This window comes from Streptopelia decaocto (assembly GCF_964273445.1).
Source record: "Streptopelia decaocto genome assembly, chromosome: 5".
Taxonomy (NCBI): Eukaryota; Metazoa; Chordata; class Aves; order Columbiformes; family Columbidae; genus Streptopelia; species Streptopelia decaocto.
The window spans coordinates 30715252-30736611 of NC_138659.1; the positions used below are offsets into that span (position 1 = coordinate 30715252).

The 21360-nt window shown below is 42.4% G+C and overlaps 1 protein-coding gene across 2 annotated transcripts in view; it reads left to right on the top strand.

Moving 5' to 3' along the window:
• LOC309440447 (uncharacterized protein C1orf21) overlaps positions 1–21360 on the top strand; it is a 109175-nt gene that overhangs the window by 59680 nt on the left and 28135 nt on the right. For both annotated transcript variants that reach the window (XR_014184202.1, XM_082054124.1), the window contains exon 3: positions 6782–6876. Coding sequence is in view for 1 of the 2 variants with exons in the window: in XM_082054124.1 (XP_081910250.1) it covers positions 6782–6876 (95 nt within the window). In the remaining variant the exon portion in view is untranslated. The remainder of the gene's footprint in view (positions 1–6781; positions 6877–21360) is intronic.

Consider the following 21360-nt stretch of genomic DNA (forward strand, 5'->3'; position numbering starts at 1 on the left):
AGGGAATAGAGTGACTGTCAGCAAGTTTGCTGATGACACCAAGCTGGGAGGAGTGGCTGACACTGGAAGTTGTGCTGCCATCCAGAGACCTGGACAGGCTGGAGAGTTGGGTGGGGGAAAAATTTAATGAAGTATAACAAGGGCAAATGTAGAGTATTGCATCTTGGCAGGAACAACCCCAGGTTCCAGTGTAAGTTGGGGAATGAGCTGTTGGAGAGCAGCGTAGGGGAAAGGGACCTGGGGGTCCTGGGGACAGCAGGGTGACCATGAGCCAGCACTGGGCCCTTGTGGCCAGGAAGCCAATGGTACCTGGGGTGGGTTAGAAGGGGGTGGTCAGTAGGTCAGAGAGGTTCTCCTGCCCCTCTGCTCTGCCCTGGGGAGACCACACCTGGAATCTTGTGTCCAGTTGTGGCCCCTCAGTTCCAGCAGGACAGGGAACTGCTGGAGAGAGTCCAGCGCAGTCACCAAGATGCTGAAGGGAGTGGAGCATCTCCCGTGTGAGGAAAGGCTGAGGGAGCTGGGGCTCTGGAACTGGACAAGAGGACACTGAGGGGTGACTCATTCATGTTTACAGATAGATAAAGGGTGAGTGTCAGGAGGATGGAGCCAGGCTCTTCTTGGTGACAGCCAATGATAGGACAAGGGGTAATGGGTTCAAACTGGAACACAATCCCTAACATTCTGTGATTCTGTGATTTGGCATGTTCTGTGTTTAGAATCTTAAGTGCCTAGCGTCCTGTTAAATGTTTCAGTTAAGTTGCATCAAAATCTCTTAGGATTTTTACCAAATATTTTTAGAAAGAGCGATTGAGTCCTTTATCTAAATATAGTTTTTGGCTTTCAAGTCTTTGAGAGAGGAGAGCACGTGAATCTTTGATCCATGGCATTCCTCGTGATGGCAGCGGTAGGAGTCGTTTCTGCACCTGGCGGAAAGAAGTACGGTGCTGAGAAATCTGTCAGACAAAAAGCTCACATTTTGTAGAGTAGACGTGTTGTATTATGGATGAAGGATAAATGTTGGCACGTCCTTCGATACAAAGACAAGAGATACTGAAGAACAGATTTGAAGCACAGGTGTGGCTAGAAACGTTCTTCTTGGTGGTGTGACTGAAGAACCACTTTAGCTTCTGTCTGATACTTGATATGTCGCTAAAAATAAAGAAGAGAGGCTCACCCATCGTCCCTGTCGGTGACAGCAGAGCCAAATCTGTTCGTCCTTAGATGTCTGAAATGGGGATGCAATATAAATCAGCTTTTCAATTTTATTTTTTCTCTAAGACTTGATGTTTAACAAAAGATTTTTCCAGAAGTCACAGATATCTTTGATGGAGTGGATTTTTGGGGGTTTTTTGTTTGTTTTTCTTTTAACTGAGTCGCAAATAGCATCATTGCTGATCCTGCTGTGGTAATGGCACTTACAGCGATGTCTGGACGTGCTGAAGAAGTTTTTCTCATAGGAACAATCACAGTTTTCTTGTTTCCCCGCTCTAGTAATTGATTCAATATTATAAATTGATATGCTCATGTATCACTGAAATCATTATTAATGAGTGCTGCTGTTCTTTGTCTCGTTGCCATGGCAACCGGATGACATGTTTTAGTAGAATGATCTGTTTCCAGCTGGAGATCTTCATTCATAAGATTTGCCTAATGAGATTTTTTTTCCGGCATATTCAACCTAAAAATTCTTCCTCCCTTGCTCTTCCAAAGAGTTTCATGCCATAGGTGTTACTGCTTTCTGATGTATATCCTGTGATGGATTTTGTGATGGGTGTTACGCTTGACAATACTTCTGTCTTTTGTTTTTCCGTCATTTACGTTGTTTTTCTTTCATTTCAGTTGGGCTGCTTTTCTTCAACTCGCTATTTGCTGTGGCGGTCCTGTAAACCCATTCCTCACCGAACTGAGTTGCTCGAAATCTTCTCTTTTTATATAATAGGCCACACAGCAAAAGACAGTACCTGATTTTTTACTCTTATGCATGAAAGAATCATAAAGATGTATTTTTCTTTATATATCCTATCGCACACTGTGAGTGATAGTGTCCTAAAATTTGTATTGCATTCACTACTTGATTGTTAGTTTTGCACATGAGAGAAACATAAAGATCTTTAACTTTTATTTGATTTTGATATAAAACTCTATTAGGAAAGAGAAAGGTGTTACTTTTAGCAAGGTAAATATGCATAGAACTTTGTATAATTTCCTTTATCCTGAACTTTTTACAGTTTTAAAGGTCCTGTTGACTGTCAGACTTGATCGAGATCAAGTAGGGCATAATTAACATTCCAGGATTTCTCTGGGTTCATTTCTAATCGCTCATCATATATATCTTAACTACAGAAGGTAACATTTATCTTCACCTGGTCAAAAAAGTCTATTTCTAGTTGTGTCCTTCCAATAATAACAAAAAATAACGTGGGACCTGTCTCCTCTAAATACTTCCTTGAATTTAATTGCTATACTTAGTATATTTGAAAAATTGAATGTTTTCTTATGTGTGAAGAACAAGGTGTTACGCATCAGATTAGTTTCTTCTCAGTTACACCAACTAGTAGCATCTTCCCCAGAGAAGCTGCTCGCTACGTTCTCCTCCTTTACACCCTTTAGTTGCCCTTATGATTGGCTCCTCATTGCAGCCAACAATCTTGGCTGGGAATGTGCTAATATTGACTGGTCCCCTCCTCATACCTGGGAAGCTGTCAGCTTGTAGTTAGCTGGATACTCCTCCTTTTTCTTTCTCTGTGATTACTTAGCTGTTTTTTTCCCCCCTTTGAAAGTGGAAGGATATCTATTTATACCTATCTTCAGGAAGCAACTACTCAATATGAACTAATGTTGCCAGTGTATTGTATTCTCCCTATTCTAAGGAGAATATTTTGCCTGTGATCGGAAATTATAAGAGCTTATGAGAGCTTATGAGTAATCATATATCTTCAAACTTAATGTTGCTGATCCGTTCCCTTCATCTCTGTGTATCTGATAAAGCAGTTGTTTGTGGCTCAGTCCCCTCATTTGTTCCCATTAACTGAAATTAGGGTGATTTTTCGCTTTCTGCAGGCCAACGCTATGTTCAACTGTTCGTCTGATATTAGTACATGCACCGCTTGCCCAAAACACAGGGGTTAATGGAGTTTCTAGCTGCTTGGCACTCCTGTCTGATAATCTTTTATTTAGGCACTGGATGTACCTTCTTGGCCTGTAAGGTGGGTCGTCAGCTTTAGATTGTGTCAAATTTACATTGCTTTTTGGGCTACAAGTACAGATTTCTCATGCCCAAACGCATATAAGAGATATTAAGACACTTTCTACTAAAAGACTAATTCTGCCAACATCTACAGAAGCAGGTGCCTTCTACTTTGACCTCCTGATTTTTTTTAATCTATATTCTCCCAAAAAGAAGGTGAAATTCTCTGAAGTAAGACTTGCATGTTGGCAAGTTCGCATATCCAAAATATCCAAAAATAGAAATGAAAAATTACTGTTTTATTTTTTGGAAACTTTCTTGTTGCTGCATTTCTCGGGCATGAATTGTCCAGGTGTCTGCATTTCTCCTGCAGTTGGTAGGATGGAGAGAAAAGCAACACCAACTGTGTTGTGCTGCACAGATAATTGAGTAGTTATTGTATTTGTAAATAAAGTATTGGGGCAAAGCACATTTACTAACATGGTTGTAAATATCTGTGGAAATTACACAAGAAGTTGATACTTGGTGATGATGGTCACCAGACTTAATAGGGATGAAGAAAAAGCAGGGGCATTCGATGCTTTTTTTTTTTTTTTTTAATCTCAGTCTTTAAGAATCCTGATAGACCTTGGGCTGCCCATTCCTCTGAGGCAGCTGCCGTCCCTCACAGCGTCCTTATGGCCGTGTTGTCCAGCTGTGGGGTGGGTGGGCTGGTGATATGCTGGGTGAATCCCAGAATGTCAGGGGTTGGAAGGGACCTGGAAAGCTCATCCAGTGCAATCCCCCCTTGGAGCAGGAACACCCAGATGAGGTTACACAGGAAGGTGTCCAGGCGCGTTGGGATGTCTGCAGAGAAGGAGACTCCACAACCTCCCTGGGCAGCCTGGGCCAGGCTCTGCCACCCTCACTGGGAAGAAGTTTCTTCTCATTTAAGTGGAACTTCTTGTGTTCCAGTTTGTACCCATTGCCCCTTGTCCTGTCACTGGTTGTCACCGAGAAAAGCCTGGCTCCATTCTCCTGACACTCCCCCTTTCCATATTGATCCCCATGAATGAGTCCCCCCTCAGTGTCCTCTTGTCCAGCTCCAGAGCCCCAGCTCCCTCAGCCTTTCCTCACACGGGAGATGCTCCACTCCCTTCAGCATCTTGGTGGCTGCGCTGGACTCTCTCCAGCAGTTCCCTGTCTTGCTGGAACTGAATGTATCAATGACCTGATGCTGGAGTTGAACGTGGCATTGACAAGTTTGCTGATGACACCACACTTGGAGGTGCTGTTGACTCTCCTGAGGGACAAGGAGGCCTCATGGAGGGATCCAGGCAGATGGGAGCATTGGGCAGTTATTAATAGGATGGAATTTAATGAGGGAGGTTTAAACTGGACATTATGAACCATTTCTTTATCAAGAGGGGTGTCAAACAGTGGAACAGGCTTCCTGGAGAGCCAGTCGGCGTCCCAAGCCTGTGTTTTAGAGGCATTTGGACAAGGCCATTAACAATGCACTTGAACTTGTGGTCAGCCCTGAAGAGGTCAGGCAGGTGGACTAGATGGTCATTGTAGGTCCCTTCCAACTGAAGGAGTCTATTTTATTCTACTCCAGTCACCCAGTAAGAGCAGCACAAATTTCTAAGTAGTAATGGTGCAATAATTACAAGATTGTTGTCATGATAGTGATGATGAATTTGAGAAGCCTCAGCACAGATAACTGAGCAGTGACGCCTGGCAGCACTTTCTGACAATCAGGGCAGAAATACAGAATTAAGTTTCCAACAAAAGCCTTAAAAGCCTTCCATCCTGTCTTGCCTCCATCCTATGGAACCATATCTGTCATATGTAAATCAGATTATACTGATTATCAGTCATGGGCTCCTCAGTGCCCTGGTCCACTTGCTACCAGAGATGATGCCTTCCAAGCAAGCATCCCTTACATGCCGTCTGCTGCCCGGACGTGCGCTCGGTGTTCGATCACAATCTTTAGGAATAAGCAGGAGACACATTTCAGAGGTTATTTTTGCCCCTGAACATCAGGGCCTCCATACCCAACTTGTTTTTTACAGGGCTGGATTGAACACACCTCACTTTTGGTGAATGTGGACGAGCTGTGGGTTGTGCAAACTTCCTTTGTGCTATTTTTTCTTTCTCATCTCTTTTCCTATTCAAATCTGTACAAGTCACCCTGGGAGTTTTATGCTTTTTCTGCATGTGGGTTTTATTGCTAATCACAACAGAGATCATTGAAGGAGCGAGAAAAATGTAAGTTAGATATTGCAGTCAATCAACTACTTCTAATTCCCAGGCTTTATTGTGTTCAGCCTTTTTGGTTTTATGAATTGTCATCTCTAGACTACCTAAATTCTATTGAGAAAAAAAAATTTAGAGGAGTTGTTCACATTTACCAGTCTAATAATATTGTCTTAAATTCTTCCATCTGCTTTGAGGCTCTGCATCTGAGATGCTGCTATTTGAGAAATTCCCAGTTTTATTTAAACTATAATAAGAAAAGCAGATTGCTTTTCCAAGTTAGGCTTGTTTGACTTACATACTCTGTGGTTAAAAGTTTCTGGAAAATGAGCTTCCTTCTAAATAATTTTGATGAGGCAGGGTTGGTACTTGAAGCACTGTGTTCTAGGGCCAGAGAGAAGAATCACCAAATCCTTTCTTGTCCTCACAATGAAAAAGAAACCCTTTATTCAAGTTTTAGTGAGGCTGTTTACTTATAGTATGTAAGATATTTCAGTACTGGGAGAGGAGCTGGAAATTTATGATTTGAAGAGCTGAAATGCCTAGCTCAGAGATATTAAGGGCAAACAAGGAATCTTACTTATTACTCATTTTCATGCTGGGTTTGTATCTGGGTAGTATTAATGCAAAAGAAAAATGGTCATGGTGGGGGGAGTGGGGAGAGAAAGATGCTCAGAATGGGGCCTTTTCTCCAGAAATCACTGTATGACTGTACATTGTGTCCCTTGTGCTTTAGCTGCGTTTAAAAAGTACAGGAAAAAAAACAAGATAATAATTTAAAAAGCAGTGGGGCTTGGGGGCGTGTGTGTGCTTTTGTTGGGTATTTTTTGCAGCTTTTAACTGAAATTTCAAATAGCTTCCATCAGCATTGCTTTTCCAAGGAGGTGTTTTCAATGGAAGGAACACCTACAAGCAGACTCCTCTCTGTAGTAACTACTGTACCTCACGGCTTTGCCCGCTGATAATAAAAACCCAGGGCGAATGCAGGATCAAAGAACATGTTTGTATTAAACACATGATACAGAAAAGTAGGAATTTGAGGGCAAGTACATACCAAACATCCCCAGTTCGTGGTGCCGTGGCTGTACTAGACCAAATCACTACTGAACAATTTCTGGAAGCCAGAACTGGAAATTCTTACTGAAGCTTCATTGAGGAAAAACTTCTTTGATATCCATCACGTTTAAGCCTTTGAAACTATATACATGTAATTTTTAGTCGCTTTGCTTAATTAGGGTCTTTTCTAGTCAGCTGTTTTGGTTTTCATTTGTTTGGTTTGGTTTTTTCCAGCTGCTGAACTACACTGGTTCAAAATTTTGTTTTCTTTTGTTTTTTTGTTCTTTTCTTGGTGCTCAGATGAGTATAGGATCAAACCAGTGGAAGAGGTCAAATACATGAAAAATGGGGGAGAAGATGATCAGAAAATAGCAGCCAGGAACCAAGAAAACTTGGTAAGGATTGAACTTATCGCTTCTCTAATGAAATAACGTGGCTCTGCTTTTCTAATGAAATATGCAACGTGTGGCACATTCATACTGCAGCTTACACGTGGCGGGAGGATTTTCTTGAAAATGTCATCACTCCCTGCTAAGCTCAAAGTTGCAAAATATGACTTTTTCCTGCTTGTCTTTCTGAATTAGGCTCTACTTGAGCTTGGAGCCAGTGCTTCTGCCATTATACTCGCTCACCTCCTTTGCAGATGTGAATATACGCGCTTGGAAATGTCTGTGTCTATATTGCAAATGAGTTGGTAGTAAACCAGCAGTGCCATTAAGAAAATGACCTACTTATGTAGATATTATTTGCTCTGTGCTTTCTGGTTTTACGTATTTTAAAATTCACAGGGAAGGCAGTTTGGAATAGAAAAAGCAATATATTCAATCTATTCATAACACAGCAGTCGCAAGAATCAATTTTGAGTGTGTTTCTTTTACCCCGATTTGAGCACCTTGCCAGCTCGTAGTTCCACTTAAAGGAAGAAAATCTCAGGTAAACTCTTAGTACTCCTTGAAATAACCAGGACGCTCTTGAAGTGGCTTAAAAACTCACGGTTGAGTCACTTCTGGCATTTCAGAGAAGTCGTTTCCTCTCTTATAGAGCTGAACGAATGTCAAGGTTATAACTGGCTGACTGGGGCTTTGGCCAGTTTCACTTTTTGAAGGCACTTCACAATTGTAATAGTTGGGTGCAGAATTTCACATCTGCCCCCACCCATTCATTGCAGCTTTTCTTCACGTAGGGTTGTTTTTTTTTCTCCATCTGTAAGACTGAAGGGGGAACATCCAGCATCAGATTTCCCTGGAGCCACAACCGTTATCACCAGCTGACGATTTGCCTTTTGCCATCATCGGGCAGCTGTACAAAAATCCTCTTTTTGGGATGTTTTTTCTCTCTTCCTGAAGATGTAAAGAGCCCCAAGCAACTTCAATACTTTATATTCCCTCTTCTAGACCCACAAACTTGCCTTACACAACCACACATGCATTCCTGTGGTAAACAGAAGAGTTTATGTTGCTGTGTGCTGTCCTTACCTCGTTGCTCAAGTGGTGGTTGAGCGACACAATTTCTGCTTTGCTCTCCAGATCAGGTATTTTGTCACCTGCTGATGCTCCAGTGGACGGCACAACTTCATCTGGACGCAGGATTTAGGTGGTTTTTTTTTAGTGCTGAGAATATCACTGTTTCTAGCAGCATTCCCAGTGCATTCAGCTTTATGGCCAATGTAAGCACATTTGTTTTGAACAGGAAGAAATGTGACTGCAGGAATTCTTTTATCATTTTAGAGACCCTGGTGCTTTGTTGGTAAGCAGAGAAAAAGGAAAAATGAGCACAATCCTCAGGTGGTTTTTTTTTTATGTTTTAAAAATGGAGAAAGCCTAGCAGGTTAAACTTTAAAGTAGCCTTCAGCTCTAATTACATTGGAATATTTGCCAAAGGTAACGTGCCACTTGAATGACACCAAGGAAGAGTCCAGGCAAACTTAGGTCTGCTCAGGTGACGCAGTTGCCGGAGTTGTATTTGAAATTAGATACAGATATTTTGCATGGCTTTTTTTAGTGCCTGCCTAAGTGTTAGCCTGATTAAATTTAGGAAAAGACATTCCTACAGCATGGTTCTTATTATTTTATTATTGACGGGCCATGTTTGATGGGAGCAGTGGGTTTGTTGGAAAATACAACTTGATATGGAGTTGGGGAGCTGCTATAGCTCTCTCCTGTGACACATCTATCAGGAGGGAAAAAAAAGGACAATAACACAAGGAAGTGTTCAATCAGAGAGGATGTGTATACTTTAAAACAAAAACTGTCTTACACACCAAAAAGGCTTTATTTTCCTTTTCCTCTTATTACTAGAAGGAGATTACATTGTCTGTAATGTATGCAGCTTTTTAATCCTGGGAATTGTCAAGTCCTTGTCACTCCTGGATTTATTTTTTTAGAGGGGTTTCACTGTGTGAGTTCACCTTGGTAAACAGGTTTTAGTTCCCTGCGCAGAGGCCGGGTTAAGCTACCCATCACTCAGGCTTTCGTTTACTTAATGTGTGAGCAAGCTGGCAAGTGCTTACATAATCCTGCCTGCTCATCAGCCATTTCCAGGCAACAAGAAATTTTAGGAAGAAGAAAAGGCAATGGGAGAATCGACCGGCGTTTTTCCCTTCTCTCTTGTTTTTTAATTGTCCCAGCACTGCTGATTCACAGCTCCTTCGAAACGCAGCCCAGACAAGATGTATAACTTGAATTTTCCCTGGGAGCTGCTCCAGTGTGGGTTATCTTACCCTCTGATGTTTGTGCTTGAATTATGTTATTCAGATGCCATCAAATTTTTCAGTCCCATTATCATCACTGTTACTTTTTTCAGGTATTTTGAAGCCTTGCTTAAAAATAAAATCTCTGCTCAAAGTGAAAATAAAACCGCTTCCCTTATAACTGAGGCTCTTTGATGTGGTGCCATCCCTGCCTTTGGTGTTGCGATATTTCTGAGTCAGGGGAAAAAAAATAAAAGAAAGCTTATGCAAGTAGATAAAGAGGATGGGAGGACATGGCAGACACCAGGCAAATTGTCATTTTGTGCCAGGATGCTGCAGTCAGGGCTTTATTCTGTTCAAGGAGAGAACTGGAGAAGGTAGAAGCACAGGTAGCCCTGGGGGAAATGAGGTTCTGTCAGTGAATCCCCGTCTTCTTGGCTTCAACCCGAGGCTTAAGCAGGGCTCAAAACCTGAGCAAGGCTGATGCTGTAAAGCAGAAATACTCCTGAGCTGGCTTGACAATGGGAATGGCTGTGCTAGGGCTGTGTGCCAGGTGGAACAGAAGATGCTCCACGCAAAGACATTTTCTGGCAGAATCAAAGGCCTCCTTGAATTAAAATGTAGGATCTTGACAGGGAAAAGGAAAAAAAAAATTAAAAAAGAAAATAGAAAAAAGCCAGGCTTGTTTCAGACTCTGTCAAAGCCACTTATTGCTTTCCCTGTGCTTCCTTTGTATCCATCAGCCCCATTCACTTCTTTACCCACGTTGTTTCTCCCGTTCTCCACTTGCTTGGTGTCGTTCCTGGTACCTCCATCTGGCTCTTGGCACCCTCCCAAGCGTCCTGCCTGTGCATCCCCACCCTCCAAAGGAAGCCAGATGTGCTGTCTTTGGTGGGGACGATCCTGAGGTGACAGTCACACGTCCTTGTAGCTGCTGCTGCGAACGGGATGTCGCAGGATTAGGTGCCGGAGACACACGGTTACACTGCAGGCTGGCACTACCCAGCTAAACCAGGGATGTTTGGAGTCACATCTGCAAAGAACTAGTAGATAAGGAAGAAAATAACCTTGTTTACACTGGTTTTCAAAAGTATTTACAATTTTTAATCACAAGTGTTGAGCTGTACATATATAACCCCACACAGAGCGTGGTGACAACGTGCCAAGGGAGGTGATGAACCCCTGTGTGTTAAAATTAACCCTCAGGTCCCTGTGGATCCACTCTGCAAAACCCCACCAGGGCAGTGGGGAGCTCTCCTGTGTTTCCCTGTCTTTTTGGGGGAAATCTGGGTTGATTAAGGGTTTTTTTTATGATAAACTTTCTCCAAGACAAAAAGTGTTTTACCAACTCTGAGGTTACCACTCAGCAGATCAGGATGGCGTTTTTGGCCATAAATGTTAGCAAAGGCTAATGATGGCTAATCACATACATTACATAGCTGATTTTGTTACTTTAGAAAGCTAAAATGCTAAAAAAATCTGTATTTTCAAAGTCCAAATTGATTCTAAAGCATACCTGTTATGAGCAGGTATGACCAGAATGAATAAAACATTTCTGAAGACCTGTTAACTTTTTGTTTGGAAAGGACTCGCTTTTTAGCTCTATGGCATCATGTTAGATGTACAATTGTAACAGCCTTTTTAGCATTCATAACAGGTTGGATTTAATTGTCCTCATTTCCATACTCTCACAGCACTAATGGCTTTCCACTGTAAGATCTTATTGCCAGAAAAGGTAAAATAAGAAGGTGTTGCGTATTTGTGCAGCTTTGGGAAATTCAGTGAACTGTATCAGTTTTCCTCTGTAATGGTACAGAGACCTCTGAAAATATCAGATACCTAAAACTACATTTTTTGTGTGTCAGCTGGTTAAATCAATATTTATTGTGGTTCAGGTGCTGGATGTCTTTGTAACTTGTCCTAACAGAAATCTTTCTGCGCTCCGCATTGGCACAAAAGGCTCCTTATTGGGATTTTTATGCTTTGTTATCCAAACACTCAAAACAACTGGGCATGATCCTCTGTTTTGTCCTGAAGCTCCGTAGTGAAATTGCATGTTAGAGCTTGAGATGAATTCCTGCTGGAGCTGGAAGAAAATTGCCATTCTCCATTGCTCTTCCTATCTCTCACTCCACCTTTAATAACACAAACAATGCTTTGCCCTTTTTTTTTCCCAATAAGTATAAATTTCCACTCTGCTTACCTGCAAATGTAATTCTTGTCAGCCTTGCGTGCGCTGTTATTTCCTAACTACGTCTTGAGCTTCTCAACTCAGCTGCTCTTCTCCATTTATCATTCAGCTCCATACTACTTAGTATTGCAAACCCTCGGTATCTGTAGCTCAGTGTTCCACACCACTTATCATTTTCTTCAGTGATATATTAAAAATAGACAGTAGTATCTGATAGATGAAGTGTACGAAATTAAAAACCTAGCAGAAAATGATGAATGAAACGACTGTAATAACTACATAAAACGTAATATGTGGAAGTGAAGCCACTGTCTGTAATATGAATCTTTACATAGGTAAGCGAAATATGTATTGTAGGTACATCAATCGTAAACATTTTGTGATGTGTAATGCAAATATTGGCATATGTCTGAATTCCAGATCAATTTAGGAAAATATCTTTTAATCATTCTGTTGCCAGGCTGCCCAATCTAAGTACTTAAAAAAAAAAAAGCTATTTAAAAGAACTAAGCTAGCCACCAATCTCTGGGCCTAAATTTGTTGGGGGTATTTGTGGTGTTTTCCTTTCTACATATGCAAAATACCACAAGTGCAAATTTAAGCGCGGTAAAATTTGGTATTTTAGAGTGTTTAAAGCCACTGCTGTGTACTATTGCTAGATAAGCTTTGAATTGCTGTGATTTAAATGCAAAACTCTATATCACAGCGCTGTTGCAGTACATTGGTGAACAGCTTTGTACAAATTAAAATTAGTATCATATTAATGTATATTACAGTACTAAGACTTCCAGCTGTAGTTTCCTAATTATTTATTTTAAACAATTTCGCAATGATAATGTGTTTTGAAACACACTGTTTCGGGACAGGATTTGCTTGTGCTCAGCTTATGAGGGGAAGGAACCCAGAAATGCCCAAGGCCCAAAGCCCTCAAGCCCTTAAAAAGAAGAAATTTTCTTGGGTTTTGTCTACCCCAAAGTGTTTTGGTGTTTTAAATCCTGTGTTGACGCCTCATTTGCTTTCGATGCTGTGTTCAGCACCATCCAGGAGACCCTGTCGCACCACTGGCATGGTGTCAGCTCCAGGTACGAGCGTTGGGATGATGGCATCAGGTTGGTTCATTATCTACCGTCAAGGATGTGTATCTAAGTATCTTTCTATATAAAGGAGAAGCTATTAACTTCTCAAACCTCTTGCTGCCCTATTTTCCCTTCTCCTATTTTCAGAGATGAAGCCTCAAGCTCAGTGAAATGCTGAAGATCACAGAATCACAGAACAGTTTGGGTTGGAGGGACCTTCCCAGCTCCCCCAGTCCCCCCCTGCCATGAGCAGGGACATCTTCACCAGCTCAGGTTGCTCAGAGCCCCGTCCAGCCTGGCCTGGGATGTCTCCAGGGATGGTTCAGCCACCACCTCTCTGTCCAACCTGGGCCAGGCTCTCACCACCCAAAAATTCCTTCCTTGTGTCTAGATGGTGTTGGCTGTTGTGTAGGAATCCAGGCAGGGAGAAAAGCACAAAAACACACTGGGGTCACTCTGGGTGGGGGGGGAAAGAAATTGAGATGCCCTTTTTCTTTGGTTTCTGGGGCATGAGAACAATAAAAGGACAAAGCGAGCATCTTCGAGTGTGCCTGGAGACTTGATAATGCTCCATCGCCCACCCATTGCATCTCCCGTCGATGTGGGAGCTGGAAAAGAGCAGAGAGGGCTGCAGAGCCAGGCTACTCCCCCACACGTTTTCCCACCAGGAGAAGCATCTGCTTTGCCTAAATGCCACATCAGCCAAATCCTGCGGCCCCGAGGGAGGTCTGGGGAAAAACAGGTCCCACAGGCTCCTCGCAGAGAGATGCTCCCCGTCACAGCTGCTCCACGCTCCGGTTCAGAGACAAACCACAGAATAAAAGGCGCGGCTACAAAACACAGATATGGAACAAATAAGTAAATGAAAGGCGGGGATTAAAATGTAAAAGTAGCGCACTGAAGGAGTGAGGAGCGGAATATCAGGCTCCTTTCTGCCAGCGGTGGCAGGGACAGACCGGGCAGAGCGAACAACATGTCCCACTTGGTGAAGGAGGAATTTTGCTTTTTCCTTTTCTAAGGTGATACTGAAGAAATTCCCCTGGGTATATTTATTTGTTTATTGGATGTGTCTTCCTCCAGTCTTCATTGGTGCAGTCTGTATCAGCTCATCTTACGCTATACGTACTCCCAGCTTTCCTTTCCCAGGGAAATTTAAATTATTAAATCGTATTTTGGGTTCCTTTTGTTCAGACAATGAGATCCTAAACGGATGTTGCCCTATAGCTATCAGTACTAAGTAATTACAACACTTCAGTTTTCATAAACCAGCCTCTCCGATGTGTTTTGGAAGAAATGCATTTGAAGCTGAAATAGAAGTGCACAGAAAGGATATTGTTACTAGAGCCAGTTATTTTAAATACCGTGCAATTAGCTTATTTCCATATTGCCCATTTCGTTTCAACTTTGCCGTGAAATTCTTCAAAGAATAGTTTCTCATAATGAATTTATGACAGTTTTAGCTCATTCCACTTACGGGTCAATGCATATTATATAGAGATCAAAGTGAATGATTGCCCTGAGTATTAATATTCTTTTTCTTCTGAATTCCATTAAAATTGTTTTGGTGGAAGAAATATTAATTTTTCCTTTAGTATTTAATTTTTCAAAGATCTAGAAAATAAGTGGATACTACTAATAAACATTTTTAGCAAGTTGGAAGATAATATAAAAATTAATTGTGCTTCAGATGTATTTCTTCAGACTAGACCTTGTTTCAGCCTTCACCCTCCGTTAAGTAAATCTGCGTAGTGCTCTACTGAGAGGTAGAATGGTATAATTTACCACGCTCCTGACGGATGTGATTTTAAATTAGAAAGTTAAAAAAAACGCATAATATTTCTTTCTAAGCGCATTAAAATAACAGCGTCCAGAAGCAACATGTAATTGCAGCCTTGCCAGCGTTTGCTAGGCGGTAAAAATAGTCGTGAAGATCTAAAACCCAAGAGAAGAGCTTTGGGTGGGTGTCCGGAGCAAGTGACGTCCCTCCGTAGCCACCAGCAGCTGTGAGCGCATGGGCATTTCTCAAATCCTCTTGTCGTTGTCGTCCGTGTGCTTGAGGTTGTCACAGCCACGGGCAGTGGGTCTATGGCCTGGACACGCCATTCCCACCGCTTCTCTCCAGGAGGACATATAGAAATATCTATACTACTCCCCAGAATAGCTTCTTGCGCATTTTGCGGTAAACCAGCCTGCGCTGCAGCGCTGCCAACATCAGCCATTTGAAAATGAGTCAGCCGGCCAAAATACATAGATCATATGTAAAATTAGTTACTTAAAAAACATTACACATACAGCTCTGGAAGTTTCTGGTTTAAGCGTTTCTTCCATGATTGTGAGGACTGGGAACCATTTTCCGTCCCCCTTTTTTTGTAGAGCTGAGGTTCTTTTTTATTATTTCTATTACTATTTTTTTAAGAGCTTGAGCATCTCAAAATTTGAGGAACTGAAGTTCCAAGAATGATAAGAAATTAAGTTTTGAAAGCTGTCGGCAATGTGTCTCCTCTGTTTTGGTACTTGCTTTTCAGCAATTCCCTGGGAAGTGTTAATAATTAATTCTGCTGTTTTGGAACAGAGGATAAGACAAGATAAGGGCAGAAACGAACACACAGAAATGCCTAAAGTCATCAATTTTATCCATACAGATTTCATTAGATATTTAACCATGCAGTCTTAACGATCTCTCAGTTTTAGTTTGAGTACAATATTGCACCTGTAAAATTTTTGGGACGTGCCATTTTAGACTCAAAATCAATACTGAATTTATTGATTTTGGTGTATCGAAGGTAAGGTAGGATGGAACATTCAGTGTTGGTTTTATGCAAATCCCTCTTAAAGTCACTGTGGTTTTGCTGTAACTTGTTTATACCGTGGCTGTTTTTTTTTAGTGGAAAAAGCGTTTTCTTTTGTGAACTTCCCTAACTGATGTCCTTAAAGACCAGGTTGAAGAGGTGAACTGGAAGTCAGTCACACAAACTGTTGTCTGCTGTACGTAATACATCTCTAGCACCCAGTTCTGGGGATTTAATGCTGGGGTCCTGTGACAGACGCTTCCTTCTCTCTCTTTTTTCCTCCTTTTATCTTTATCTTTATCCTATTATTTTTTGACCAACGCTAACACTTTGATGCCCTGGCCTGCTTATAGAGAAATGCGTCTTTAAAGTGGTTTCTAGTAGCCAGGAGCTCAGCTTGCTCACGCTCAAGTTTGATGGCTTTGTGTACATTCAGAGATCACACCTAAAGACGAGGACTGACCGTTACGAAAGGATGGGATTTGTTCATGTTTTTAGGGAAGAGATTGCTTCTGAGGTTGGTGACAGCTGGTTTGATCTCAAAAGCGGTGAAAGAGATGACGCTTGACGAGCTCTCTAGTGCGAAGTAGACCTCAACATCTGTGCTGGTTGTCTCTCTTGGGTGGAATTTAATGCATCTTCTTGAGTGATGAGCAAGAAAGTTGACATCTTCTGTGGCCAGCAGAGCTGCTAGGGCGAGTACAGCCCAAAGAGGAATCATAGAATCATTTTGGTTGGAAGAGACCCTCAGGATCGTTGAGTCCAACCATAACCTAACTCTGGCACTGCCCCATGTCCCTAAGAACCTCATCTGTGAGCCTTTTAAACACCACCAGGGATGGTGACCCCACCACTGCCCTGGGCAGCCTGTTCCAGTGTTTTACAACCCTTTCCGTGAAGTTTTTTTCCTAATATCCAAGCTGAACCTTCCCTGGTGCAACTTGGGGCCGTTTCCTCTTGTATTGGAATCTGTGTGAGCAAGCCGGCATTAAATGGCCATCCTACAAAGAGGCTGGAGGGGTAAAAAAGGATAAAGAAAGAGGGCCAAGAAGTGCAAGGTGAGCAGAGAAGGGGGAAAGGAGCAGAAACACCACCAAGGAGAGGCAAGAAGAGCTTCAGGAGGCTCCCTGCAGCCCTGAACTTCTCAGCTCAGCCTAGTTGAGGAGAGACATCCTTCCCATACAAGACAGGGGACACTATGGGCACTGCCACCTCTGTCCTGGTGGTGGCCTGGTGGAGATGGGTCAGGTTGCAGGTCTTGGGGCATCGCTCTGTATCTCCGGGTGGTCTTACAGGCCATACTGGTGCTGAGCATTTCAACAGGCAGCTCTGTGCATTTGCCATGAACAGCACGCGAGAGCAGCATTTCGCATCATCTACATTTGTATTATCCAAAAACCAGAGTTTTCTAAGTTATTTTTTAAAACGAGCGTTTTCTTCAGTTTTGAATTTGTCGTTTTTCTGTTCAAAGCCCAGTTGCTCCCAGTCCGTTTTGCTGCGCTCTTGTTTTGAATAGCTTGCATTTTGTCCCCCTTTTTTATATAAATTATGCCATTTTTTCCACAATCACGTACACACGAGACTTTCTTCTCCATCTAAATCATTTTTGATGTGCTTTTTCCCCCCAATTGTTGGTTATTTAGTAAGAAACGTAAAAAATACTTTTAGAAGCAATATACAGTAGAAGATCCAAGAGTGAGGAGTACTTGCATGAATAAAAGCTGTGTAGCAAGGGAGCACTAATTATTTAACTTATTTTCAAAAAGACAATTTCTATGGTACTGAATGAGCATGAAATCTTATTTTCCTATTTCGTTAGTCGCTGCTTTGGTTGGGCTTTCCACCTGTTAGACAATTGTACGCTCACGTCCTTACTGAGCAGGAACGTTTTTCACCACTGCAGCAGTTGTTTTGTGTCTGCTCGCTTGGTTATTTCACTTGTGCTTCATCACAAAATTGGTAAATATTTAAAATCCACCGTGGAGAAAATGATTTTGTGCAAAATTGTTTGAAATTGTAGTGGACATTTTAAAGTGGATTTCTTTTTTTTTATTTCTTTTAGGGAAATGAGGGGTCTCTCCAGGGACTGGGCTACTCAGATGTTTTATCTGCTTAGGGTTGCTGGCACGGTGCGGTAGTGAAGTGGCATTTGGGCCGCATGCGGGCAGAAGACACCCTGATTTAATGATGTCTTCTCCAGAAAAGGTGAAAGAGAACTGGAGATACCTGCTGGGAAGTTCATTAGCTGTGTTAAGTGGCTCCTTTCACTCTTTACCCTTAATTACTGCATGCTCAAGGGGACAGGCTTGGCAAACCCAGGTCTCCCCAAGACCTGGTGGGAACTCGGTGCTCATCCCTTTGCTCCCCGTTGCTGTGCATTTTGGGACTGTTGGGGAGGTAGCAAAGATCCTCAGCCTGCCTTGGTCCACCTGGCCAAGGGGGTTTGGTGATGCCACCACGGACATCTCCACCATAGAGGTCTCAGAGGTGGCTGAATGATGATGATCCATAGGGATGATCCATAGGGAGAAGGTGAGCGAACCGACAGTGCGGGATTCACTCCTGGTGGTGGGTGACAGCGGGGTCGTGTCATCTACACATGCGGACAGGGGAATCACAGAATCACCCACCAACATTCTTGGTGTTCTTGAGATGTTGCTGGTGCCCTACACAACCCCTCCCCAAAAAGAAGACCTGTGAAGGGGGAGGGATCTCTCCATCTGTACTACGTGTGCTTAAACCTGGGCTGGAAGGCGCTCAGCTCGATGTTTTTGGTTTTATTTTCACTATAATTTCCCTTTTTTGGTTCGGTTGTTCCCCTTTGCCATTGCGGTAGCTGAGACCAGCTGCTCTGCAGGCAGCCTAGAGACTCAACTGCATGCGTGGGAAAGGATTTCTGCGTTTCAGCTGGTGGAAAGAGAAGAAAATGGGATTGGGAGAAGGGGAAGCAATCTAAGAGTATAACTTTTGCGGGTACAGGGTTGTTTTTTTAAGTAAAAAAAAAAGGGGGGGAGGAAAAGACCCCTATGAAAATAAATCTATGCTTGTAAAAACAAACACTTCGATATTATGAAGATGCTGGGCAGATAATTCAGGCTCTTGTGGATGACGCAGAGGATGACGCAGTTTGGGAATACATGTAAGCTACGTTATAAAATAAATCTCCTGTATACATGAATATTTTTAATGTGAAGTACCAGTTTACACAGATAGCAAAGCAATGCTGAACTAAGCTACTGTGCAGCTCACCAAACAGTCTTGTGTTTGTTCTCACCGGGAAGAAAACCTTTTTATTTTGGCTTTAAATTCCAAGAAGCAGTATTAGAGTTCAAATGCAGCTTTCATCTCCCACACTTGATCTGCGCAAACACATGCTTGTGTGCAGCTTTATCGAATATGTCATCTTTCCACGGGATAACATCAAAGACAGGCAGCTCTAAATGAAATAAATAAGTTGATGGGTAGTCTATGCATGGGAACACAAACCCAATGGTTTTTAATAAGGTAATAATATTATATTTTGTGTGTGTGTATATATATATTTAAATGTAGTTTGTATTACAGCAGCACCTAAAGGCAATAGCTGGGAATCAGAGCGGCTGCTCTGCCTGCAAAAATGGCAATAAGGTTCTCAAATATTACCAATCCTTCCCCAAAATTTCATGCAAACAAGCACTTTTATTCCAAACCCCAGGTAGTTCCAGGGGAGCAACCCCCTGCCATGAGCAGGGACATCTTCACCAGCTCAGGTTGCTCAGAGCCCTGTCCAGCCTGGCCTGGGATGTCTCCAGGACGGGGAGACACTGCGGGTTTCCTATATCGCCCTCTCTTTTCAGACATGGAGAGCACGTAGGGAATCGTCGCCTAAATATGCGTAGGAAATCCTCATCCCTTTCGGGTGACTGGTGGGGCTCTGAAATAACGACCTTCAGGTTGCTTAGGAGTCTTTAAAAGCGAGTCAATGTCAGAATGTGCTTTATTTTTTATAAAGGGCTTGGCTGGATGCACAAATTTAGCAGCTTGTGAGTATGTGGGATTTCTCCTGCCTCTCGAAGTCACGGCGTCCTGCCCAGCTTTTCCAAAGGTTAACATCCGCATGGGAACGCTGTCTCCGGAGCGATGTTTACACCCATTTCCTTCCCCGCGAAAACATTCCGCAGCGACACAGCATTCGGCAGCGCTGGGGACGCGGTGACGGCAGATGCGAGGAGCCGGTCGGTGGCTTGTCTTTCCAAAGTACAGCTTGTTCTGAGCGGGTTGGGGATTGAGTTTTCCGCCTTTTTAATTTTACCTTTTTTAATGAAGCAAGCAGAAATGTTTTCCTGAGCTAAAGGAGTTGGTCGGCCTTGCAGCAAACCCAGCCGCGTTGGCCGCCGGCCAAGCTGCCGCTCGCCGCAGCCCGCGCACCACGTAACTCCTATACGAACAGCCTCTTTAAAAAAAACACTCCAATAAAAAAGACCTTAGCAATGCATCGTCTTCATCCTCGTTGTCAAGAGGTGGAGTTTGGAGGGTTTGCTTGGCTTTTTTTTCTCCCCACGCTGGTGTCCGTCGTTTCGCCCTGTGCCTGCAGCAAGCTATCGCTAATGCTGAGAAATATTTTCGGACTTAATGCGGTGAGTCAGGGCTTAGCCATAAATTGGTCATGGGATAGAAAGGATACAGATTGTCTGCTACCCAGGGTCTGGTTTCAGCGATTTCAGAAACATGAGCAATTTCTCAGCTGATGTTAATTACACTCATAACTCTTCCCGAGATGATCTAAGGCAAGGATTAATTATAAAAGTTTCTCGGTGTTAGAACATGTTTCTGTAGTTAAAGTTTGGCATGCGTTCGTTTTATGATTAGAATGAAAGAACTTTCCTCTACTTAAAATCTCTAAATACACCATACTATCTTGCTATGTAAATAATGATACGTATGAGTTTATCTAAACAAATCTAACTGTTAAATGGCAAAAACACATAAAAGGCCCAAGCGCTACCAGCCAGTTCAAAGGCTCATCAAGTGGACTTGCCTATTCCTCCTGGGCTTGGTTCTGTTTTGGAAGCTGTTCTTCTGGCTGTACTTGATATTTCATTTAAATAAAACTCACCACGGATTATTTTCCTGTCTCCAATTAAAAAATAAGTGACCTAACAAAGTGCCCTTAGACACTTGTACTTTTGTCTCCATACCCAAGGGCTTTTCCAGGGCAGCTCCGTAGTGTCTTGATGGAGATGGGGATCCAGTTGTCCCACATTAAACCACCTCATGCTTTGTTGTGCCGGGGTCTCACCTCTGAGCCTCCAGCCTGAGCTTTCAGGTGTCTGCTTAATAAATCTGAATATTTTTAATGCCACAGTTGCATCTATTTAGAGGACAGAAGGAAGCGGAACTTGTTTCAATGAAATGGCACGAGTACGAAAGTAGCCAGTTCACATCAACGCTTCCAAAAGGTGAACCTAAATACGAATGGTTAAATGGGTACATGGAAGGCTTGGTTTGACTTGCTGGTGTACAGTCACGAAAGGCTAGACGAGGTGACACATCTTCTTTCCATCTTCTCTGTCTTTTGTGGCCTTTTATTTTCCTGGGCCCAAATTATAGCAGATTCTCACAGTACAGTAGCAGAGTGTTCACTGTTAAGGATCCCTGCACTAGTTTGGAAAACTTGGCCAAGTTTTCATTTTGTTCACTTTTTTATTTCATAGAGCTCTTTTCTTATGATTAAGTCACATAGCCAAATAGTGATGTCATTTTGGTTTTTGTATCATCATTCTGGGAGTGCTCTAAAAAATGAGAGATTCAATTTGAGTTCCTACGACTGCTGTGTTTGAAGGTTTTGTTCTAGAAGAGCGTTGCGTTAGCTTGTCCTTGAGTGCAGGTAACGTCATAAAAAAACAGGGGATTTTTGCTTGTAATAAATTTACACTTAGATTCTTATCATATGTTAATGTTTTTAATAATCTGACACTACAGATCTCCCTGGTTTTATGGCCTCTGCTGCTGACTCCTGCATTATGTATGCTGATGATTACTATGCAAATGTAACTTATTGAATTGATTTTATGACGGTGGCATAAAGCATAAAGCTTAAAGCTGAGTTCACTTAAGGAAACAAACATGATGCACACACAAAGCCCTGAAGTAAT